Source organism: Plectropomus leopardus, chromosome 23 (genome assembly GCF_026936395.1).
Source record: "Plectropomus leopardus strain MGB_pleo_1.0 chromosome 23, ASM2693639v1, whole genome shotgun sequence".
Lineage (NCBI taxonomy): Eukaryota > Metazoa > Chordata > Actinopteri > Perciformes > Serranidae > Plectropomus > Plectropomus leopardus.
The window spans coordinates 12682438-12705551 of NC_142198.1; the positions used below are offsets into that span (position 1 = coordinate 12682438).

The 23114-nt window shown below is 38.6% G+C and overlaps 1 protein-coding gene across 1 annotated transcript in view; it reads right to left on the bottom strand.

Annotated features, from left to right (window-relative positions):
- LOC121962023 (glucosidase 2 subunit beta-like) overlaps window positions 1-23114 on the bottom strand; it is a 156847-nt gene that overhangs the window by 14274 nt on the left and 119459 nt on the right. The window contains exon 13 of the mRNA XM_042512194.2: window positions 10102-10173. Within this exon, the coding sequence (XP_042368128.1) occupies window positions 10102-10173 (72 nt within the window). The remainder of the gene's footprint in view (window positions 1-10101; window positions 10174-23114) is intronic.

Sequence of the window (23114 nt, forward strand, 5' to 3'; positions counted from 1 at the left end):
CGACTGGGCTAGATGTTGCCATGGCTACCCAGCAGAAAGGCCATCGGGGGTTCACAGTGTCAGACCCCCCCAACCCCCACCCTCCACTCCCGACCACTTTAACCCTCTCTTCAGACACACAAGAGTCGATATGCCTTTGCATCAATTGCCAAAAAAATTGTTGGCTGCGGTTCAGGGGCCATATACCACGAACACCTTAGGAACACAAAAATAGGCGTTACACTTCCTGTGTTATATAAATGTATTTCTGCCTGTCGGTGGCTGCACAGGTATACTGTGGCATGCTCCTCTTGAGCATCGGGCATGAAGCGGCTGCCATGTTCCCAGGTAAAGAGGGCTCCTCTCTTCACTAATGGCACTCCAGCGAATGACCTTGACAGCTTGAAAATGAGCGCATTAAGTAGAACACTTAAATGTATAATTATGCACTTGTTCCAGTGGAACTGTCACTACTCTGTAGGTTAAATCATTACGGGCTTAGATAAGATGAAAAAATATTAAATAATAAAATCAGCCCTTTTTTTTCCCCCTCCAAATGCCTATCAAAACAATTAACGGACGAGACCAGCTTTGATATGAGCACATGAAAGGGAGCATCACTCCACTTATAAAGTGGGCACATTCAAAAAGGCAAAGCAGTGGAAAGTATAGCAACAAACCAGCCATTAGTTATTTTGCTGAAAAGGAATATGCATGGAGATGTGACGTGCTTGTTTGCAACATGACAGTTTGATTAAAAATTTAATCAGAAAAGCAAGATAATGTATATTTAAGAGGAGCTGCACTATGTTAAACTTTCATGGACTGCTCATGCTATGAAAACTATGCAGTGGTGTAATGTAACAAAAGTAATAATACTTTGTTACATTCCCTCAGTATTTTTGGGGAAATATCTGTACTTTACTTGAGTTTTTCTACTCCTGTCAGCCTTTACTTTTACTCCACTACATTTCCTGAATAAAATGTATTATTTTATTCCTCTACAGTTCCGCTAAGCATGTTAGTTACTACAAAATAGGGAAGGAAGGGAGGAACAAGCAGACAATAATTCATTAAATTGTTCTTTAAATCGTTCACGTCGTGAAAAAGACCTTTTTTTTCTTCAAGTGTGATATAAGCTCAATTTTTACAGTAATTCCTGAAATTCTGACTGCTTGGTTTTTCATTAACAGCATTTACTTGTACCTTTACCTTCAATACTTCTACTTAAGTACACAAATATCAGATACTCTAGGATGTTTACTCAAGTAATATTTTAATTGGTGACCTTAACTTTTACCAAAGTAATTTTCTGGTAAGAGATCTGCACTTCCATTTAAGTGTGGCTTACAGGTACTTTATCCATAACTCAATGTTACACATATAACATGAAACATGAAAGTGTTATGTATCCATCAAAGGGATTTTGTCTGTTCAGTTATTAAAACCTTTTTTTTTTTTTTAAGAACATTCAAGGTACAATACAGGGGAGAGTATACAAGTGAAAAATATGGTGGTTCCCAAACTTCGAAGTGAGCAATCTATCTGTTAACCAAAATAAGAAATCTTTTAAAAGCCAACCTATTGCTTGCGAAATAAATGCAATCCATGTATTAGTACAGATCTCTAAATCATGAAGCTTTCAACCTTAATATCAAATGCTGCAGTAGATATTCATCTTAGAAAATGGATCAAAGGGACGTCAGGACTTGGGGCTCATAATATAGCCCCACTGTTTAGCAGTTAAGATGTTCAAAGTAAATAATGGCTTCTATGATGATACGGTATGTAAAATACCCATCATCTCTATCCTTGTGTAACTGGCATTACATGAAGTTTAAACAACTTGATGATATTACATCATATGCATTAACTAACATGCCTGTGGATCATCGAGTAGCATTATCTAGTACGCTGCCACCATGTGAAGGATGAAGAACACTGTTAAATATCATCATTTGTCAAAATGTAAGAAAATAACCTGACTGTATTTTTAGCCTTCAAGTGTTCCCCCTAAGTGAGGCTATTTTGTCAAAAGGTGTTGAAGTGTGTCATTCCCTGATTCAGTCTCAGGGGGATGTGCAATTTCCTCATGCCTAATTTGTAACCTGCTTGCGTTTGAGTAGTTTTACAGTAATAATCTTACAGCTCCCTCGTGATTGCTGTGCAATAAAAATGGCCACCTATCGAGATAATTAGCCACAGTGCTTTTCTCCTATTTATACATGAAAACTGCAAGTGAACAGTAATTAATCTTAAAAAGAGAACGGACGTGATATATTCTCCATCAGAACTTTATTTCTCTTTATCCTCTGCTCTCGTGAGAAATCGACTCTTATTTACCAAATGAACATATTTCCATATTACCACGGCCACAGAGTCTCCTCTCTCAGGCATGTGCCAATAAATTTGCTCAACTGGATCATTCAAGCTAAAGCCCCTCGGAGGACTTTGACAGCCTCGGGGCATTCACGTCGCTGGATCTCTGTCTCTCAGCACCTGGGGATTTTTTCTCCATTACATTCTGGAGATCTTTTATGAACAGCACTACAAGAAGTGTATCATGGCAAAACAATGTAAGGTCACTAGTGCTGGTTTTAAAGTGAGCCTGACAGTAGGTGTGGGAAAATGTTGCTATGCTATGTCTGTATGTAGCTTAAAAAAAGGCAGATCTGTAAACAGCATGCGTATGTCTACAGTGCACTGCTACAAACAGCCAACCTATTTGTATTTTCCACGGTGGCCAGCACATCCCACTCTCTCTGGGGTTGCTCTGCGCTGTCATTTCAACTGCCTGGCTCCTTTGCAGTGGGCATACACAGTCATTCACTGTGGTTTCAATGTTGCTAGGCTACCTCACTTCTCCACTGTTTTCTGTTTGAAAATCTACTGTTCAATAAAGCAGTTCAAGGGAGACCTGTGGGTTTGAATACTGAGCGATATAAACCTGCAGGAGTAACTGACAACACTAATAGCCTTTTTTTTTGTTTTACATTACCCTTTTTCTTTTTCCCTTGACTCGGTAACACAGTAGCACCATCTGTGCCTACCTCTACAGCCCAGGCATCTGCTTCAGTCACACATTCCCAACATTTAGAAACTCTTTTTTCCTCTTTTTAAAAGTGTACAATCTGAGTCATAAATCATCTTCCCTTTGTTCTTTTATGGTTTGTATATATTCACAGAGAAGTTTCTAGGATAGTGATAGGCCCGCAGGCTAAATCTAGCCCTCAACAGAGCCCAGGTGACCCACCAACCATTTTCTAATTCACAATAAAAATAAAATGATTCACACTTGTTTTTTTGTACTTTTAGTATATCAAAATAGTTTATCAAAGAAAAGCTCAGTGAAGGATCGACCACACCCTCCAGCAGAGGTCCTAGTTAACTTCCTGATGTTCTAAAATCCTAGAAAAATCCTACAAAAAAGTCCTAGAATTTTCCTAAAATACTAGAAATGTCCTACACCCCTAGAAACATCCTGAAATCCAACAAACATCCTAAAATCCTAGAAACATCCTAAAATCCTGCAAATGTCTGAAAATCCTAGATAAGTCCGAAAATGCTAGGAATCTCAGAAATGTTGTAAAAACCTAGAAACATCTTTAAGTCATTAAAACATTCGAAAGTCATATAAATGTCACAAATCCTAGAAATGCCTTAAAATCATGGAAACATCCTAAAATCAGAGAAATGTTCTAAAATCCTACAAATGTCAGAAAATCCTAGATATGTCCTGAAACACTAGAAGTTTCCTAAAATCCCAGAAACGCCCTTAAATCAGAGAAATGTCCTAAAAATCCTAGAAACACGCTAAAATCCCTGAATTCTCCTAAAATTCTAAAAAGTCAATAAAACAATTTAAAATCCCAGCAGTGTCCTAAAATCCTAAACAAAGTACTACAGTACTATAAACATTCTAAAATCCTACAAACACGTATGGGATGCTGCGACTGGCCCCTGGCCTGTCATCTTGCAAAAGTGGCCCTCAAACAAAGCAACTTGAATATCCCTGTTCTAGTAGTTCTTATTCCTGTTTTCAGCTTTGGATGTTGGGCATTTTCCAAGCTTGACCTGTCAAACAGCGTGCTGCTCGACGGGGCCCCTGCACAATCTCAGCACTGCCTTTTTCTCCCTCCCTGTGTGCTCTGGATGATGAAGAGTGCAGAGCAGTTTGACCCCGGCACAATAAAGGACCGAGCTCCTTGAACTTTGCGGGGCGGGACGCACCGACCCCATGACCTCAACTGCGTAGCCACCTGATTTCCCTGGAGTCCCAAAACAAAAACTCATTGGATGACCCTTCAACTGATCCCTCCCTCATCCACAGCTACATTTAAATCATCCCAACCCTGTCCTTCTAGAGGAAAATATGCTTAGTATGGAGATGTAATAAATCTTACAGAGATTTGTTTTGTCTGGCTACAGTCTATAGATTCACCCTTGACTTACTTTTTCTCAATTATTTCTTAATTTATCTACATTTTTCTTCTTTTTTTGGCCTTTATGAGCACATACATGATATTCTGACTGCTAAATATTTGGCTGAATATGCAGAATGAAGATTTCCAAGTCCAAACTTCTTCTTTTTTGAGTCCCAACTGTTCCATATTATTGCAGCCAGAGCTATTTCCATGTGTTTATCCTAAGCTAACTCTGAAAGGGGCCACATAAATATTTCAAACACACTTCTGCTCATGGTGAAAGGTTATTATAGCCAGGCGGTGTTGTGGGGGCATACGATAAAGAGTTGTTTTTTTATAGTTGTTGTGGTTGTTAGCAGGAAATGGTTTGAACGCTAAGCTAATTACTGGATGTTGACAATGTTCTTCCTGGGGACTTGTGTTTTTAAAAACTTAAATGGACCAGAATGATAGTGAGCTGTGGTGCTGCATGTATTTAAGCTATTAGAGTCATTTGAGAGAAATTAAAATGACGTTATATAGTGGGTGCTCAATAACTGAGAGAAAAAACTGCTGCTGGTGTTTGGTGTGATTGTGTTACTTCAGTATGAACCTGTCTCTTGTTTTCAGTTGATTGCACACTCCCCCGTATCTGCCAATGAAAATTTTGAACTAAATTTCTGTTCGGTGCTTTGTCATCATTTTCACAACAGTGGTATAATGTTACTGCATTCAATTATGTTCCTGTGGTTTATTAGTATGGTGTTATTGTCTCACTTCCATTTCTGAAAACAAGAAAAGGCTGTCACACTTTGCGTTTCTCTGTTCTGCCCTATGTATGATGCTGCTTTTATAGTAAAGCCTTTATTTTTTCAACCCAGACTTTTGTCCCACAAACATCTTCAATTGCTAAAAACAAGCAATCAACTGGGGTGAAGCACCAAAATCATTGCATTGTAACATAGACTATTACAGAGGGGTGGTAAATAGCAGTAATATTATGCATGTTATCATTTTAACACAGACACTAACATGCAGTTTTTCTTCAACTTTCAGTTTTGACTCTTTACACACTTCAAGGCATCTGTCCTTTCTTTTTAACTGACCATGCCAGTTTTACTTTGCAAGTACAACCATAATTTTGCCCTTAAATTTAGGCAGCGATGACTTCGTATTATGATCAAAACAAATAAGCTGTGTCAGTTAAAAAAAGGTGTGACAATAACTGCTTTAAAAGAATAGATAAACATTTTGGGAAGTATGTTCTTGCAGTCAGATGAGAACATTAAATATGGAGCTGGGTCCAGGGGGTGGTTCTCTAAGATTAGATTAACAAAATAGACTGGAAGTTACTGCTCCAGGGCAAAAAAAATAGTGTGGCAGATCACTTAACATCAAACAAAAACTTGTCTTTTTATGGATAAACAAACAAGTACTTTTTTCCCCAAAAACATAACACCCAGTTTTGTTGCCTAAACCTCGCCATATAGTTTTATAGAGTAATGACGATTGTTTCATGATGGAAAGGACGTGTTTAATGGCTGAAATATGTGGGGAACGGACATGGCGTGACAGCAGCATGACCGGAGCAGAACACTATGATCAGCTACAACTGTGGGACTTTGCAGCCCTTTAAAAGGTAAAAACTGCAACTTCTAAAAAATAAACACAATGTGTTTTAAAATCATAAAAAAAAATGACCACAATAAAACAGATGCAATGCGAAGCAGCAGCCTTTGTGGGTGTTTTTACATCTCACATTAAAACCAAATCAATGCATTTTGTGGTTAAAATGATCTAGTTAATTATTTCAGTACCAGTTATTGTAGCCCATGCTTTCAAACCCTGAATAAACAACTGCATTATCACTTGGCAAAACTCAATATGCACACAGTGACGCTGGTAGCAACCACATGCTACAGAGGCGGAGTTTGTGCAGCAGGTAAAAAAAGACAAAAAACAAAACAAAAAAAAAAAAAAACGCTATGATGCCCCCCCATGTATACTGGTTGTAAGACTGCACCCATTTAGACAGGAATGAATGTTGCTCTGGGGACAAACATATATACAAGGCTCCCTAACATTTTCATGGACTAAATTTCAAATCTTTTCCATGACTTCTTAAGGACCGCCCAATTTTTTTTCTTGCCCTTCTTGTCCTGGTGTTTTTCTAACATATTAAACTCTTCCAACACACTTCCAGCTACCTGGAATACATTCAGGGAGACATGGAACGTACTACAATGAAAAAGAGCAGCAGTAGTCTCACAAAGACCTTCAGCAACTGTATCTGAAACACACTTAAAGGATTATTTGCTCAACAACACCACAAAGCGAGGCCTCAGAATTGACCACTGAGTTGAACTGAAACCTGTGACAGTCAACACACATTATTAGCTTCAACAAATCATTATTTACTATCACTATTAGCTCACACTGCAGTTGTGATATTGCAGAGAAACACATCAATACCACGGAGGCTTGTGGGGGAAATGAATGTGACATGCTGCTGACAAAGAGAGATCAATGTTCTGTTTGCATGTACAGTACGGATGTGGTTTCTTCCTCAAGTGAGGTGTAAAGTGTGATGTTATGTAAGCTCACATATAAGCACAAGGCAATGACAAACACACCCTATACGCTTCTGCACATCACTGATTTACATAAATATGTGCTTTTGTTTGTCTTTTCAGGTGGACCGCATTGAGCAAACCCTGCTGTTTTGTCATTGTACCCACCACGTCTGCCCTGGGTGGGAGTGGGTAGAGGGGACATTATGAAGATGGACGATGCTGTCACAGTGGGATGGTGTTTGTCGCAATGCAAGCATTTTCTTCTACTCTATTATCATTATCATGGCTGATGTTATTGTTACAATGGCCATTTCAGGGAGCGGTTGAGCTGCTGAGATCGAAAGGCAGAAAAGCTAAATGGAAAAACGGAGACATTGGAATTCAGGAGGTGAATATGAGTTGTATAATATCTACATTTACGGATAATTGGGAGCATACAGTATGACTGCTGCGCCTTATGAAATCTTTATGGCTATATGTGTGGCCACAATATAAAGGCAACAAAAGGAAGTGTTCCCAGGCTGATTTATTGTTCCTTAAGAACATTTGTAAAGTTAATGGTGTAGCGCCAACTATGCTGCAAAACCAAGCATGAAGGAAGGTTAGCGCTGAGGGAACAATTTCAACTTTTATGAGCCTTGACACACTTCGCAAACCGAGTGCCGGCCGGCCATGAGCCGTAATCAAAATTCAGCGGCGCCGTCCGCTTAATGCCGCAGAAACGTAACATAACTAATCCAAATTAGCCGAAATGGTACAAGCAAGTGTTGGCAATGTCATCGTCACAGCAGTCACACTTCCAGCTTTCATTGACAGGCCACACATGTTAATGCTGTTTCTCCTTCCCGCCCCCCCACTCTTTCTAACATGGTTGTCCTTTAGGATGCTGGAGCAGGTGTGATAAATGCTGCCGTTTAAATCAAAGCACTCCCCTCTTCCCCTCCTCACCCCCTCTGGGGAGAAGGGAGGATGCCTCCATGCAGATTGATATCAGGAGGCCCAGCCACATCCTGCAAGGGCTGACTGATGGTCTGTCTGGATAAAAAATGAACTTTATTCCCAGCGTGCGAGCTATGATTCATGTACCTCCCCTCCCTCTCCTTCCCCCAAAACCATTCCACATACACCTTCACTGCACACTCTCTGGACACAGTATAGTACATCATATAGTGCTGTCTACACCCTGAAAATACCAATGAGATGTTTGCATGCGATCAAACAGAATCTAGCGTTATTTTTCCATTGAAGTGTTGAGGTAAATTGAACATCGAACATCGCTCTAGCCTCTCTGTTGATCACTCGCAATATTTTCTGTCCAATATCATCAGTCCAATCTTCCCGTGGTAAACATATACATTTTCTATATCTCAAACCATTCCCTCGAGTCCTGTTTGGCAGCGATCTTGTTCCAAACAGAGTGACCAACTCACGAGTCCTGTTTGACCACTGGTTCCGTTTGGTCCTTCTGCCCTTCCATACCATCATGAGTGACAGGCAGGCAGAAGCGCTGGGGTCACATTACTCACAGTTAGCATTCTGTTCTTCCTCTTTCCTGCGCTAAAAACATGGTGAAGCATTGCACTTTCCGCTCCAAAAGTGAGTGGGTAGTGTGGGAAGTGGCGGTGCAAAAAAAGAAAAAAAAAAACACACAGCCCTGCTTTAGATTCCAATTAATTTGCCATCTGAAAGCAAAACGACATAATTGCTTAAAAATTATCACTTCAACTGCCAAAAGAAGACGAGTCGAGACTAATGGCATCACGTCTCAGAGGAGACTAAATGTTTTGACACTTTGTCGCAAATTTCCTGTGGTCATTTGTGCCTTTACATTGTCTTTTTGCAAAACAAGTCGTTAGCCTATGTGACCGCTACAACCAAAACACCACTGCAATTGAGTCCTTCTCTTTGGGGAGGAGTTGCAGCAAATTATAAAAGCTTTCTTCCCAGAGAGGATTCAATGTCGATGGAATGGTTTCTATAATTGCACCCTATGAAAGTGTCGGATCACTGACGGTTAAGGCTAATGAGAGAGTGGAAAAGGACAGCGAGACGACATCCCGTAATTATCACCTCAAATCTTAATTTCAAAGAACAGAAAAGGAAAAAAAAATCAAAACAAGGAAAACATCAGCATGACATACATGCGTTTTCTTGATCCGTTTGACAGAGATGTCCAACGATAAGGTGGGAGAAGGTGGTGACAGCTAAATGACAGGCGTTGTTTCAAACACAGGTAGAAAATAAACAAGATCATAAATAAAAAAGTTATACTAAAGGTAGTGTTTTTGCTGATCCTTAGAGCAACTTCAATTCCAATCAGTATTCTGACCCTCCTGGGGAACAAAGGATGAACAGAACTGAACACGTCTTGTGACATCTAGAGGTCCGTTTCTATGGGGACTATGTGGCATCGTCATAGCATGTAGGCATTTTGATACACACCAACGTCCAGCAGTCGACACAGCCAATCCCAAGGGGATGGTAAAAGGCCAGAGCGTAATCCTTTAGATGAAATTGAAACCCTTCGAGGGCCGAGGAAATACAACCCCAGCAGTATATGAAACTCGCCCCCCTGTTTGTCATTGATCAAAAGGTATTAAAACTATAATAGAGATCTTTTAGCGATTGATTAAAGGTCATATGAAGCCTAACAGAGATTGAATAACAATTTTCAAAAAATCAATAGCGCAAATATTGGTCTTAGGGTAACTTCATATGAGCGCTGCAACAATGATAAAGAGCTTTCATAGGAGCACGGTGGTGGGATTTGTTTCAGGTCCATTCAAGAAATGAAAAATGCTGTCATGTGAATTTATCTAATTGGATTTATTGCGTAATGATAGACCAAGGACAACAGAATGCCTGTTGGACTCCTTAAGCTTTTTTTTTTTTTCCCCAGAAAAAGCCGTAACATTTTTTTCCCCTCTTATATAAGAATTCTAAATGTGTTCTGCTATGTACTCTAAATGTCACAGCACACAGTGTTCTCACTTTGTTGTAAAGCTCTTTAGATATAGTGTCCCTCAAATTTACGTTGTTAGAGCATGTATAATGTTTCCACTGCCTCTGACATTGGAAAAGTAGGCTGGTTATTGTTTGGCATTTTACCTATGGAGACTAAAAAAAGACATAATTGAGGTACTTACCCTAATGAGACCTCTGTACCTGCAGTGCTCTTTTGTGTGATGTCATTGAACGGGCACAGGGTGTAAGTATACCTGCAGAGGGAAAGGAAAACACAATGTCCACACTGAGAAAACTTGCACACAATGTTCAATCCACGTTGGTGTTACTTTACCTCACGACAGGTGTTTTCATGCTTTCGGTTTTGCTCTTTTACCCAGACTTTTATGACCAACTAAAGCTTGACAGATATACATCAAAAATGCCAAAATGTTTATCACTAAATTGTTTCTATGGATGTACGTCAGCTGAAAAGTATGAAGAAATTGCACTATGGAAATGTGTGTTTCCAGTAATTCAGTGTTGCCTTGGTCGTAATCAAATGGAAACCTCAGGGGCTGAAAAAAGAAGGGAACGCAAGTGCCAAAAACTGCAGTTCCTACAATGTCCACTTATGATTGACTCCAAAACAGAGTCAATTCCAGTAGACATTCATCTAAAAATGCACAACTCTACAGCAGATATGTTTTGGTTTTACTGCCAGCAATTTTAATGTGTCTTAAATTAACTCTCACATCTCTGAGCGGGGTAATTTTAAGCTGCAGAAGGAAGTGCCTTTTTTTGTTTGGTAAATCTACTTTATACTAATTCTTCAGCATCAAAGAGCAGAGACAACAAGCATGTGAACATGGTGGAGTATTAAGCAGCTAGAGAGACATATTTCCCTTGGTTGAGGGTGGAGACCAAATCTGAGCCAAAAAGAGAGTGAATATTGGACTTACTTGTGTCAAATGGCTATAAATAACAACGCTAAATGTATGGGTGAGTAAATAGGCACCTGTTTGTGAATGCATATGCATCAAAACAACTTTATAAAGTGATAGTAGTATATTAATGATGTGTTTCCGTTGAGAAACAGCAGAAAAAAAAAGTTATTCTAGCTTTTTTAAGGCCCTATGGCTCTATGAAAAACAAAAGTAACACTGCAAACAAGCAAACTATGGTCAGACAAGTCAAGCACCAAAGTAGTGGTTTACTACGCAGAATTATTGAACAGTGAGACTCTGTCTAGGCTTAGTGGCAACCTACTGGGACAGAGGATTGACACAAAGCTACCCTGCCACCCACAGCTCTCCTACTAAGGCAAAGAGGAATCTAAAGGAGTTAGCAATTAGTCGAGACCATCACTAATGCACTTGCTGGGGATGGTGCTGGAAAGTAGAGGCACGATCACTAGATCCGGTAACAAACTGATCAAAGACCCTGATGGTGAAAGCGACAGGGGGAAAAGGCAGCCCGGCTTTTTTCCTTGACATTTGAACTTGACTGTCATAAAACGAGCAGAGAATGCCCAGATAACCACAACGAGAGTGAATGAGTGAGAAAGTGCGGGGTGGACGGGGAAAAGATGGCTGCAGCGTAAGTAGACGTGGGCCGGGAAGTGCGGGAGGGATCAAAAGCCATACGAGAGAAAAGCAAGATGAAAGAAAAGGTAATGATGAACATCAGAGAAAGGGGGATAGTGGGAGAGAGGTAAGTGTTTGGCTGCCGACTTCTTTTTGCTCATTGCGTGTGTTTGTGGATCGTATTAAATGCTTCTCATCTCAGAGACATTGATCTACTTTAGGCATTTATCATGTCATGTTGACTGTGTGTTTCGGACAGGCATGGCCCTTCCCCCATCTGCCAAAAATAAGAGCAAAGAGAAAAAAATTACAGAAGCATCTTTTTTAACTGTAGAGTAAGCAGTACAGCTCCGAGTAGAATTAAATGTGTCTCACCATGACTAAGCCTATTGAGAATCCATTCCCCCTCAAAGAAATTTTACACTGTGCAGCAAGGATCCTCCTGGGATGTTTTCTTATTTATTTGTATTCTATTAGTTTATTCTCAAACTATAAACTTTACAGTCATGCTAGCAGCAATGTCAGTCTTCCACCACCAAACTGAAATAGCTCAATAACTTGGATAAATCCTACAACAGGGAAACATGATGGTGATGCAAGAGTAGAAAAGTGTCCATCTGTGGAGATTTAGCAATAACGAGATTCTTGCTTGATCTAGTAAGATTCGTGTGATCTGGTAAATCTCGTGTGATCTTGCCAACTCAGCCGCCTCACGAGGTATTGTAAACAAAACAAAAAAAGGAACACAAAAAAACATTTTTTTTTCCTTTGTTCCAGTGTAAAGTTAGATAATCAATTTTAAAAGTTTAACAAAAACAACAACAAAAAGATACTCTCTAAGCGTGGCGAAGAAACAGGCACAGCAGAACTGGGATGTACCTGGTGTTTGCTTGCATGTTTTCTTGGCGATTTTTCACCCTGCATGTGCAACTTCACTGCCCTAACTGCTTTGCCAACATTCCTATCAGACCCCGCTGAACTTGGTGTTCAGTGATTTAGTGCATCTTAACAAGATTGTGAATATGCTAAGTATTATAGCATTACTTACATTACATGAGCATGAAAGCATTGTCATTAAGAGCATGCTGGCAATTACAATTACAATTTAAACACTTTGCTGGTAACAATATAGCCTGACAGAGCTGCTAGCATGTCTATAGACTTTTGGTGAATTGGTTAATGGTGTTTTTACAGCTGTTCTTCACCTCCTCAGGGACACACAATACCATAACAACTTAGCAGGAAACCCACACCTGAAGTACCAATGGAGATCTTGCATAACTGCTGCCTGGTTATTTAAATAGAATAAGAAACTCATCAATGCTTTGGTACAAAATTTGTAAAACAAATTCTTAACAAGAACCTTTAAAAGTGCAATCATATTGCCAACTAAAACAATGTGATGTGTGCCCAATAGCCTCCCATACTTAATAAATTAACCCTTTGAAACCTGAGCTGATTGGCTTGATTACTTACAAAAACATGGGAAGAAGATGAAGAGCAACTTAACAAGAAATGGCCCAAAAATTTGCAAGAAATAAGTAAAAAGAGACAAGAGAAGTGCTTCAATTCTACATGTTTTTTTTCTCTGTAACATATTTTTAAATATGTAATTATATGAAATATAAATATAGTTTTCTGGACATTCTTCTGTCAGTTGTTGAAAACATCTTATAGCCAAGTTGGTCATTATGTTTTTGAAAGAAATCAAACCTTTTTTTCTGTGAAAGATGTCAGAATGCAGGGGAAGAAAACTGATGCTGATTCAGGTGTTGAAGAGTTAACATTAAAATATATAATTCAGAATTCCCTCTTGACACCGGCATTATATCCACCAGATTCATTAAGTTTGTAAAGCAGGTTTTTCAGCAACAACAATCCAAACCCAGAAACATATGGCACCTGATAGACGGAGATATAGTGAGCAGCGAAGGAGGGGGGAGGAAAAGGGGTAAAGCATTGAAAAAGCAATCAAATGAGTCCCATAAGAGAATACCCCTGTATGTCTGTACCTCTCTTCCCCCTCTCTATCACCCTCTCTCTTACCCTCAAGGCAAAGCCATCCATCCCTGCCCACTTTTGCTGACACGCCAGCACTGCACACACACACACACACACACACACACACACACACACACACACACACACACACACACACACACACACACACAAAGCCAGGCTATTTGTGAGCGAGGGCAGTGCGATCTGACCTTGGACGCTCGCCTCCATGTGGCAGCTTGAGAGAAAACAAAAGCGGGCAAGGCAATACAGAAAATGTGTCGCTGGGTGAAAAAAAAAAAAAAAAAAAAGTTTGGAGAGATTAGAAATGCCAAGCCCAACATGCGGACGGAGGTGCAGGTTGATTAGCTGTCTGTCTCCGAGACAGACACTTCACATTCTGTCGTCTGCGTTACATAAACGGGACGCAGCAGAAAGGTCAAACAGGCACATTTATACAAACTGTCCCTGGCTATCCTTAGCAAATGAGCACAGTGTGACACGAAGGAGGAAATAACCGCTGAGATGGACGGGCGGTGACAAAGGCTTTGAGGAGAGGAGAGTGACAGCGACGGAAATATAAGGCTAAGAAACAGCCAGGAGAACAAAGACAATGACAGAGGAAACAGGAAGGCAGAAAGATAAAAAGAAATAAAAGTGCGCAAATTAGAGTGGGAGGGAATCAGAGTCTGCTGGTGGTGACGCTGTGCATATGAATCACCCAGCGAACAGGCCGCGAATATGACAGATGATGACGTGCAGCAAAGGGGGGACACTCGGGCGGAGGATACAAAGGGTAAGAAGGAAAAAGGGAACTTGGCGGGTCACCAATCAAACCTTTGAAGATAATTAGGCAGCTATGACGAGCAGCAGATCATATAGTGACAACAGTGATCCTCCCATTCGGGGCCTGAACTCCACGCTCCGTCTCTTTCTGCCCCCCCACGTTCAATCTGTCACTGTCTGACAATGCAGCTCTGACGCTAGCCATAATAAGTTGGTACCACTGTGTCAATCTTTGGCAGGTGTTCTGGGGCCTGAAGGTACACAGTTACAGAATAAATATCTTAGATGCAACCACTTAGCCCCTCAGGCTGTATTTCACGCTTCACTGGATCAGACTGCAGATTCAGTTCACTCAGAAATCTGTTGATTTCTGGAGCAAATAAATCTAAATCCAATTCTTTACTATTTAAGCTAATGAAGTTGGATAAATGATGATAAGGTGGTAGAGCTGGATTCCTGGTTTTATCGGGCCGGACTGGTGTTCTAGCATAAATCAGTTTTAAAAGAAGCATAATTCACAGCGCCAAATCCAACTCAAATTTGCATTAGTAATAAGCAATATGACAGCATTATCAATATATTATGTTTTGTGGCGAACATTTGTATTGTTGTGATTTGGACCCCCAATGTTCACAGATCTCAGCCTTTTTTTTGCTGTGTGCAATATCTTTATAACATTATAAAGCAATGATGGGTAAAACTCCAAAAATAAGCCCCAAGTTGTTAGAACCATATTTATTATTTTACAGTCAATTGGTAATTACAGATCTGACTCAGTCACCCAACTGTTACTCACTAGGGTTTCATGGGGGAAAAAAATACGCATATTTATTTCTCAGTCCACTGAGATCCAGTCAAGAGAAGGAGAGAGACAGCAATTAAAGCCTTCTCCCAGTAGACTGCTATGTGACGGCGTGGGTGGAGTTCACTGAGGGTGACACAGCAAACTGCAGCAACGTCAACACTAGCTAATTGGTTTATAGGTACCACTGTGTACACTAGGCTGGCATGCCAGAGGTCAAAGGCGACCCAGCAATATAGAGTGACGTGGTTAATTGTTTAGTAGCTAACTTTAAGGAAAAACCAACACTGCTAATCTTGATAGTATAAGGCAACCTTAGGTCAAATATTAATATGTAGTGTGTGTTTCAATAAAAAAGTCAACATTATGTAACAGGTTATTCTCTAGATAGCTTTATTTATACAGTCGTCTGATTGCTGTTGATGATATTTTAAAATTCACATTATTTTCATCTTTAAATATAAAATACCTACCCTACATTTTTATTGTGAGCATGCATTAATATGTGAAGATCATATTCTGCTGATAAAAGTATTTAATTAAAAAAAAAAACTTGTATATCAAAAGGCATTTGTGTTATTGTTAGAGAAATGAAGCTGAAATTCACCATTCAAAAAATAAGTTTCTCTTTTTGCTAAGATAAAATTCTAATAGAAAAATTAATTGCTTTAGCACCTTTTTTACCCAGTGCACAAAAAATCCAATAACAGTCATAGTTAAGAGCAGTAAAATATAAAAATAACAGCTGCCTAAATTGAATGGAAAATAAATGAATTTAGCCCTTTGATAGCTCAGCAAATTGGCTTGATTTCTCTCAAAAACAAAGGAAGAGGGCGATGAGCAACTAAACATGAAATGGCAAGAAAAAAAAGCAAGAAATTAGTAAAAAAGTTACAAGAAAATTTTTAAAAAACAATGAAAAACAAAAAAAAACCTACAAGAAAAAAACCTAAAGAAAGTGCTAAAAAATGTATGTATATTTTTCTTTTTCTGTAACATAACTTTTTAACGCACATAAAAGAGAACTATGAATATCGTTTTCCGGGAGGTTTCTGATAATATTTAATAATCCCCTCTTGCTACTTTTTCAAATCATTTTCTTGTCATGTTTCCCATGTTTTTGGGGAAGAAAAAAAAAATCAAACCAATTTTCTCAGGTTTCAGAGGTGAAGGACTTCTGAATGCGTCAAGAAAACTGATGTCTAATTGTATTTGGAAGTTTTGTCTGGCTCCTTACAGTTTATTTTCTTGCCTCTTTTACTCTGGGGTATTGGCATTCATACTGAAAAAGAGTAGCACGGGGTGTGTACAGAAAAGAGGGACTGTTGCTACTATGACATTACTTTCAGTTGTTCACTGGTAATTTTGTACACTATTGAAACCAAAAAAATCTTAAATCAAATTCTTTAAGGTTTATTTGAAAATTTCAGGCAGTCGCTATATTTGTAGTCACTATTAGTCACTATATTTGTCACTACATACATAACCTGAGTTCATGCTATTGGAATAGTTTGACATTTTGATACAGTTTGCGTTTTTGTCTTTCTGACAAAGGTTTAAGGAGAAGCTCATGTCAAAAAGGTAAATATGAAGCAACAGCCAGCACACAGTTAGGTGACCTTAGCCGAGCTTGTCTCTAATGGTTGCCTGGCATCCTCACCCTGACGACAGGACTCCAGGAAGCCATTACACCTGGACACAAAATACTTCAGTTCAAATCGCAACTTAGTTTATACACTTCAGCTTTGTTAGGGATCGAGGAGATGTTGATCAGAGTTTAAGTTTTGAGAGACGCATTCCTTTACACTTTTTGGCTATATCTTCATATTTTAAAAAAAATAGTTCTGACACTTGAATCTCAGCAAGAAAACAAGCGTATTTCCCAAATGTTTGTTATTCTTTTGAGGATATTTGGCACTCCCATGAGAAGCGACAAACATATTTATTCAGTAAACATACAGTGCCCCTTCAATAACTAGAAGTGTTCCTGATCATCAAGTTTATCCTCTCTATAATATAAAGAAGTATCTTTCAGAATCACACTCACATTATTCAATGTTTAGACAGAATCACACTTTTTTTTTTTAGGTGGAGACACCTGATAGTTGTTGTTTTCCCACAACCTGAATCAATAGTGAATCATCTGACCTGCTTGTAAAGGCAGCAGGGTTGTCTAGCACCTGTCTGTCCTTTAATCAGCACTCCCAGCTTTAAGCCCCTGTGTCAACAAGTCTACACCTTGCTGAAGTGTCTGTGATGCTGCGTTACAGCTGCGACTGCAGCCTTGTTACAGGTTACAGCTGGCCTCAATATCAGTTTTATAAATGTTGTAATGTTCTGTCTAATCTAAACTGCAACACTAAACGCCACACTAACCAAACAAACTGTAAACTGGGAGCTGTTCTGGATTGTATCCCTTAATGTCAAAACCTGCACTGTACACTGTGTAACCTCAACGTACAGGATAAGGATAAAATGGGCACCTGGAAAAGGGCATTCCCTGACTAAACTTGGATAAGTGCTGATGAGGTGTGTTTTTTTTTCTGTTTCAGTCCAACTTAGAAAAATGCAGAGCTGGTATTGCTACAACATATTTTACTGTGCTTGTTTGTGTCTGTTTCTTCTCTGATTTTGCTGCTGTTTCACTGGTTTTATTTTAGCTTGCAATAGTTTTTATTTCATTTTACAGTAAATCAATGACACTAGAAAGAGCATTTATGTGTGTGCTCACAATATACTGTGTTTTTCAAAAATGGATGACTCGTGTATTTTAAATAACTTTAATCGAGCTTTATGATGTATGTTGCAGTACTCTTGCCTGATTTAGGAGCAAAAAAAAAAAACCTAGCCTAACTTGTCTGTAATGGTTATGTGACATCCTCGCACTGACGACAGGACTCCAGGAGGCCATTACACCAGGACCAAGATAGCTCGGTGCATATCACAACTTATTTTCTACACTCAATGAGACACAACATGTTAACTAGTGAGCGTAAAGCAGAATTTCACTGCTTGAAAGATGATATTTTCATAAAACTGGGCTATCTATGCAGTAGAAAGATGCAAATATGCGTGTGTGTGCTTACAATATTCTGCAGTTTTTAAAAATATGAATGACTCATGCATTTTAAATAACTTAAATCATGCTTTTTTATGTAATTTGCATTATCCTTGCCTGATATAAGAGTGAAAAAAAACATATTACAACAATATTACAACTATGACACTCTGTTTCCATCTTCACTTTGACATTGCCTCCACTCTAAATGATTCTCATGGCGGAGGGGAATTCAAATTTCTATAACCAATCACTACAGACAAATGTATTTGTTCAACTCTAACATCACTTTAGGTCGACACTTATGAATACCCATGCCAACATGCTTGGTTTGCCGGGCTTTTAAGAGCGGAGGGAAGCAAAATAAAGTATGATGTTGGGGATGAGAAAACGTGACTTTATAGCAGCCTCGATGGCAGTGTTTTTCTTGCATGGCTGTATAAGAAGAATTGGATTCAACGTAGGAAGCAGGGTCCTATTTATTCCTATGAAGGTTGCTCAGTGGCCCATGAAGCCAAAAAAAAACAACGGCAGACGAATAAGTCAACTTGGTGGCGTGGGCGCAATCAAAGGTCTGGACATAGGCAAGCAGCACTTAGCTACTATCCAAAACAAAAAACACAACTTACAAGTTTTGTTAATTAAGAAAAGGACAAAAAAAAGACTGATTACTCTTTTGCAGCACAAATAAAGCTCTATGTTGGTCCCAGAAAGTCTTAACATGCAGAATAGCCCTATTTGAATCCTACTGGCTATGAACGTACGCTATACTGCATACTTAATAAGCTTTTTTATTCAAATATTAGAGCCAGAGATAAAATCAGAGCATGTTTTATTACTCTATTATACTGGTTTATAGAGTAGCTACTACTTTAATTGATTAATAAAGACAGGCCTACCCTTTTTTTAAGTAGAATTGCCTTGTGGCACTGTTGTGAATTTTGTTCCAAGAGTGTATCTAATATAAGGGCTTTTACTGTAGGAGATGAAGGTGGGAGTTAGGCACTTTGATTTATGTCTTGGTGGTGAAAAAGTTCTGCAGTGTAAGTACAGTAAAAGTATAAAAGTGTAGCTGTGATGAGAGCTTTACTTTTAGCACTTGAATAGTCAGCTAATCAGGCCTCAAGTGCAATTATGAAATCAAATTCCAATACTGTAACTAATAAGGAAGACTATTTTCGCACTTTCAAAAAGCATCATGAGCATCATGAGATTGGGTCGCTGCAATTTCTTTCACTTGGTAATCGAGAGTTTGCCGGCAGCCCAGAGACCCGATGCCAGTTCATCCTTTACACTCTGAGTAGGCCATTTTTCAGTTTACCTTCATTTTCCACATGGAGAGCCACAAATGCAAGTCTGAGTAAAACTCTGTACAGTGTTTTTACTGAGTCTCCTGACAGCTGATCATATTTTGGCCTTGAGATTCCTTTTGCAGAGCTAAGAGTCAATGCATAAGATATATATTTTTACTTTTACTTTTATTAGGCTTCCCTTCTGTGAAACAACATGAAGAGGGAAGGTGAATGCAGAGCAGAGACCTCTTTCCCACATAAATTACCCAGAAAAAAAAGAGTAATGCAGAGCAAAGGAGCCTCTCAGAAGATGCCTCAATTTATATGCGAAAAATGGGAAACAAAACAAGCCAAACTTGAAGCCAATTTAGTTTTTAGAGCCATCACTAAAGGCAATGAGGCAAATAGCTTCTGGCAGATCATTTAAAGCGGTATTTCTTCCTGCCATCTCTCAAGATGTTTCATTACTATTGCTGCAATTTTTATTCTCGAAATAGGTGAAGGTTGAGGCATGTGGAAGATATGAAAGGCAGTAAAGGACGACAGCTGGTCTTTATGAGTCTTTCAAATGCCATAACAAAAAGCGCCAAAGTGACTCTTAGAACCACTTCTTTAAAACTATTAAAATCTCACGTACATGTATCTTCATTAACCCTTAAGCACACACCCTTAACCCTTTGAAACCTGAGGAAATTCGCTTGATTTTTTTTTTTTTCAAAAACATGGAAAGAAGGCAATGAGCTACAAAAGAAGACACAGCCCAAACATTAGCAAGAAATTAGTAAAAAGTACAAGAAAATTACATGAAAATTAATAAAAGAAAACATGCAAACAAAAAAAACACAAAACAACTAATATAACATAAAAGAAAGTTTAAACACTCACACAGAAAGACTAGACAAAGTGCTTAAAAAAAATTATAATACTTTTGCAGCATAATTTCTAAATATGTTATTATGATATTTATAAATATATTTTTCCCTTGTTTTTTTTTCTTCTTTCCCTAGATTTTTAAAAGTTATTTTCCAAATCTACTAGTTTGAGGAGCATTTTGTACCAAGTTGCTCATTGCCTTTTTTCCTATGTTTTTGGAAGAAATCGCATCAGTTTGCTCAGGGTTGAAAGGTTTAAGTACTTGTGAAAGGCATCTGAAAGCAGCACAAGGAAACTGAAGTTGTTCTAGGTTTCAGAGGGTTCAATACTGCCGTTTTCTCATTAGTCCTACATAAAACAGATTTCATGAGTTTCCAAGTCGCAGCTACACAAGTGTAAAAATGCCATAAGCTTTTCAGAAGTTTCAAAGTGAGCTACGTTTAAGAAAAAACAAATTGCAATGCCTAAAGGGACTTTTCCCATACGGTGGTTATCTATTTCATAGTATATAATGTAAAAGATCCTACGTAGGTGTGGAGCAAGTTGGCTCAGAATAATATTTTACACTCGTCCTCCTCAAAAGGTGTAAAAAAAAATGTCTCTTAACACTAAAACGTGTTAGGAAATCTACTTCAACATAACTTAAGGTGATAATTAGAGTTCCCACATTAAAAGTGAAAAAGAACTGAGCCAACCATCAGAGGCTTTGAAACTTGAAGAGCGACTGTGAAACATCTGTTCTCATGATCCTCCAGCTCACGTTAAAAGTTTCCTATTTGAACAGTGTAGGCTACACGTGTTACAGAGATGTGCTAAAAACAACAGGCACAAAACTTACAAAGTAGCTTTCACCACTTTTCACCACTCACATGATTCTTAAATTGACTTTGAATGCAAAGACAGTAGGCACAGTTTAATGGGGATGCCCCAATTTCACTGTTTCACCTGTTGCCCTCTCTGATACCAAAACTCAGGGCTTTATTTGACACTTAACACTAATAATATATAAAAAATGTTTACAATTTAAAATCTACAACCTCTCCAATTTACTGGTTGGCTAGCTAAGAGATATTGTGGGAGATCAAGGGTTTAAACAGGTTTGATCAATAGATGCATCCCTTCTGGTCTAAAGGTGATGAGATGACACCGTTATGATGACCATTTTCATGCCAAAATACGACTTTGCTTTTCAGAACTTCATCTCATCATCTGACATTTGAAAGAGAGCAATCTCCAAATGGAACATTTATATCCTTTTACATCCTATTTTCTTTCTCTGTGTGTTGAACATTTGAACAACAGAGCCGAAATGGCTTTCTCAGGGTGAGAAGCTAACATGTGTTTCCTTTGGCTGTTAAATATCATTCTCAATTATAGGTGTTTTGGTGTAGTAAATTGATGGGAGTGACACATTTCGATAATTTGCTCCAATTTGCACCATACCATTGTCACCCCTCAAAATACATATTAAATGGGTCAAACGCACTAAAAGTCTCGGCACCATTTCCAGGCAGAAAATGCTTGGGGTGACAGGTTAGTAGATCAGAACCATCACAGTCATGCTAATGCCAAACTCTTCAGTAAATACAGACCTGAATGTCTTACAGGCTGCAGAAGACGGTTGCAATCTTTGACAGCTGACGTGTTTATGCAATCATGTTTGTACTGTACTATTATTAGAAACAATACATTAAGTTGTGTGTAACTACTGTAAACAAAACAAGACTGCTGTTGCATGTGGTGAACTTTCCTTTGACAAAACTCCATATGTGGGCTGCAGGTTAAAAATGATGTCAAACACCGCAGAAGTACATAATATTGTGGAGCTCGCAAGAGTAGTGCAGTTTCTAAAGGCAATAAGTAATAGTAGTAGAAACTTCTAACTACAATGCATTATCTAAAAGAACTATATTTGTACGTGCAGGATCATAATTAACTTTCTCTGAAGTTATGTCAGTTGTTGAATTAAATCATATTAGATTTGATCAGATAAGATAAACTCTGTTGATCTCACCGGGGAGTTCAGGTTGTCACAGCAGGAACTGCAAATTAGACTCAGCAGGAAAAGAAATATTATATAAACACTGTTTAACAAAGGAATTGTAATTGCTATACACCAACACAATTTGGGCTTTTATTGATTTTTAACTATGCTTAATTCTCTCCTGGGTCTCTCTGTTAGACCTTGGGATGATTTGTCCGTTTTAGCTGCGGATTCAAACCAAATCACTCAGCACAGTAAGGAAAAGTACTTACTATTATTGCTGTTACCGTCAAGCCCTGTCAAGCATTTTACAGGAATACTTCAACCCCAAAATTACAAATATTAAATTGATTACTCACCCTGTGTTATGTTGAATTTGTGGGGGTAACTTTTGTATAAATAATCTAATAATAATTAGTTAATTATTATTATTAGATTATTATTATTAATTATTCATTAATAATCTAATTTATCCATTGTCTAATCAATGATGTGGAACAGAACTAAAAGTGAAATTTAATCTCCCTTCAGAGCCAGACTCCAAAAAAAGTAATCTTACCTCGCAAGACATGGGAGCAGGCCGCTGCCTGTATTCATTACTTTGCTTGTCATTGTGTGACTCTGGTAAATCCGAACTAACTCCCTAAAACCGCAAAGTTACACAATAAAATAAACAAACATCGTGGCAGGAATAGATCAGCAGCTCCCGTGTTCGGCGAGGAAAAATAATTGTTTTTGTCAGTGGAGTCTTGTTTTGAAGACTGCACAGATAAGTTTCACTTTCCACTCTGTTCCTGTGGGAAAGGGTTGTCTGTTTCACAAATACTGAGCATACTG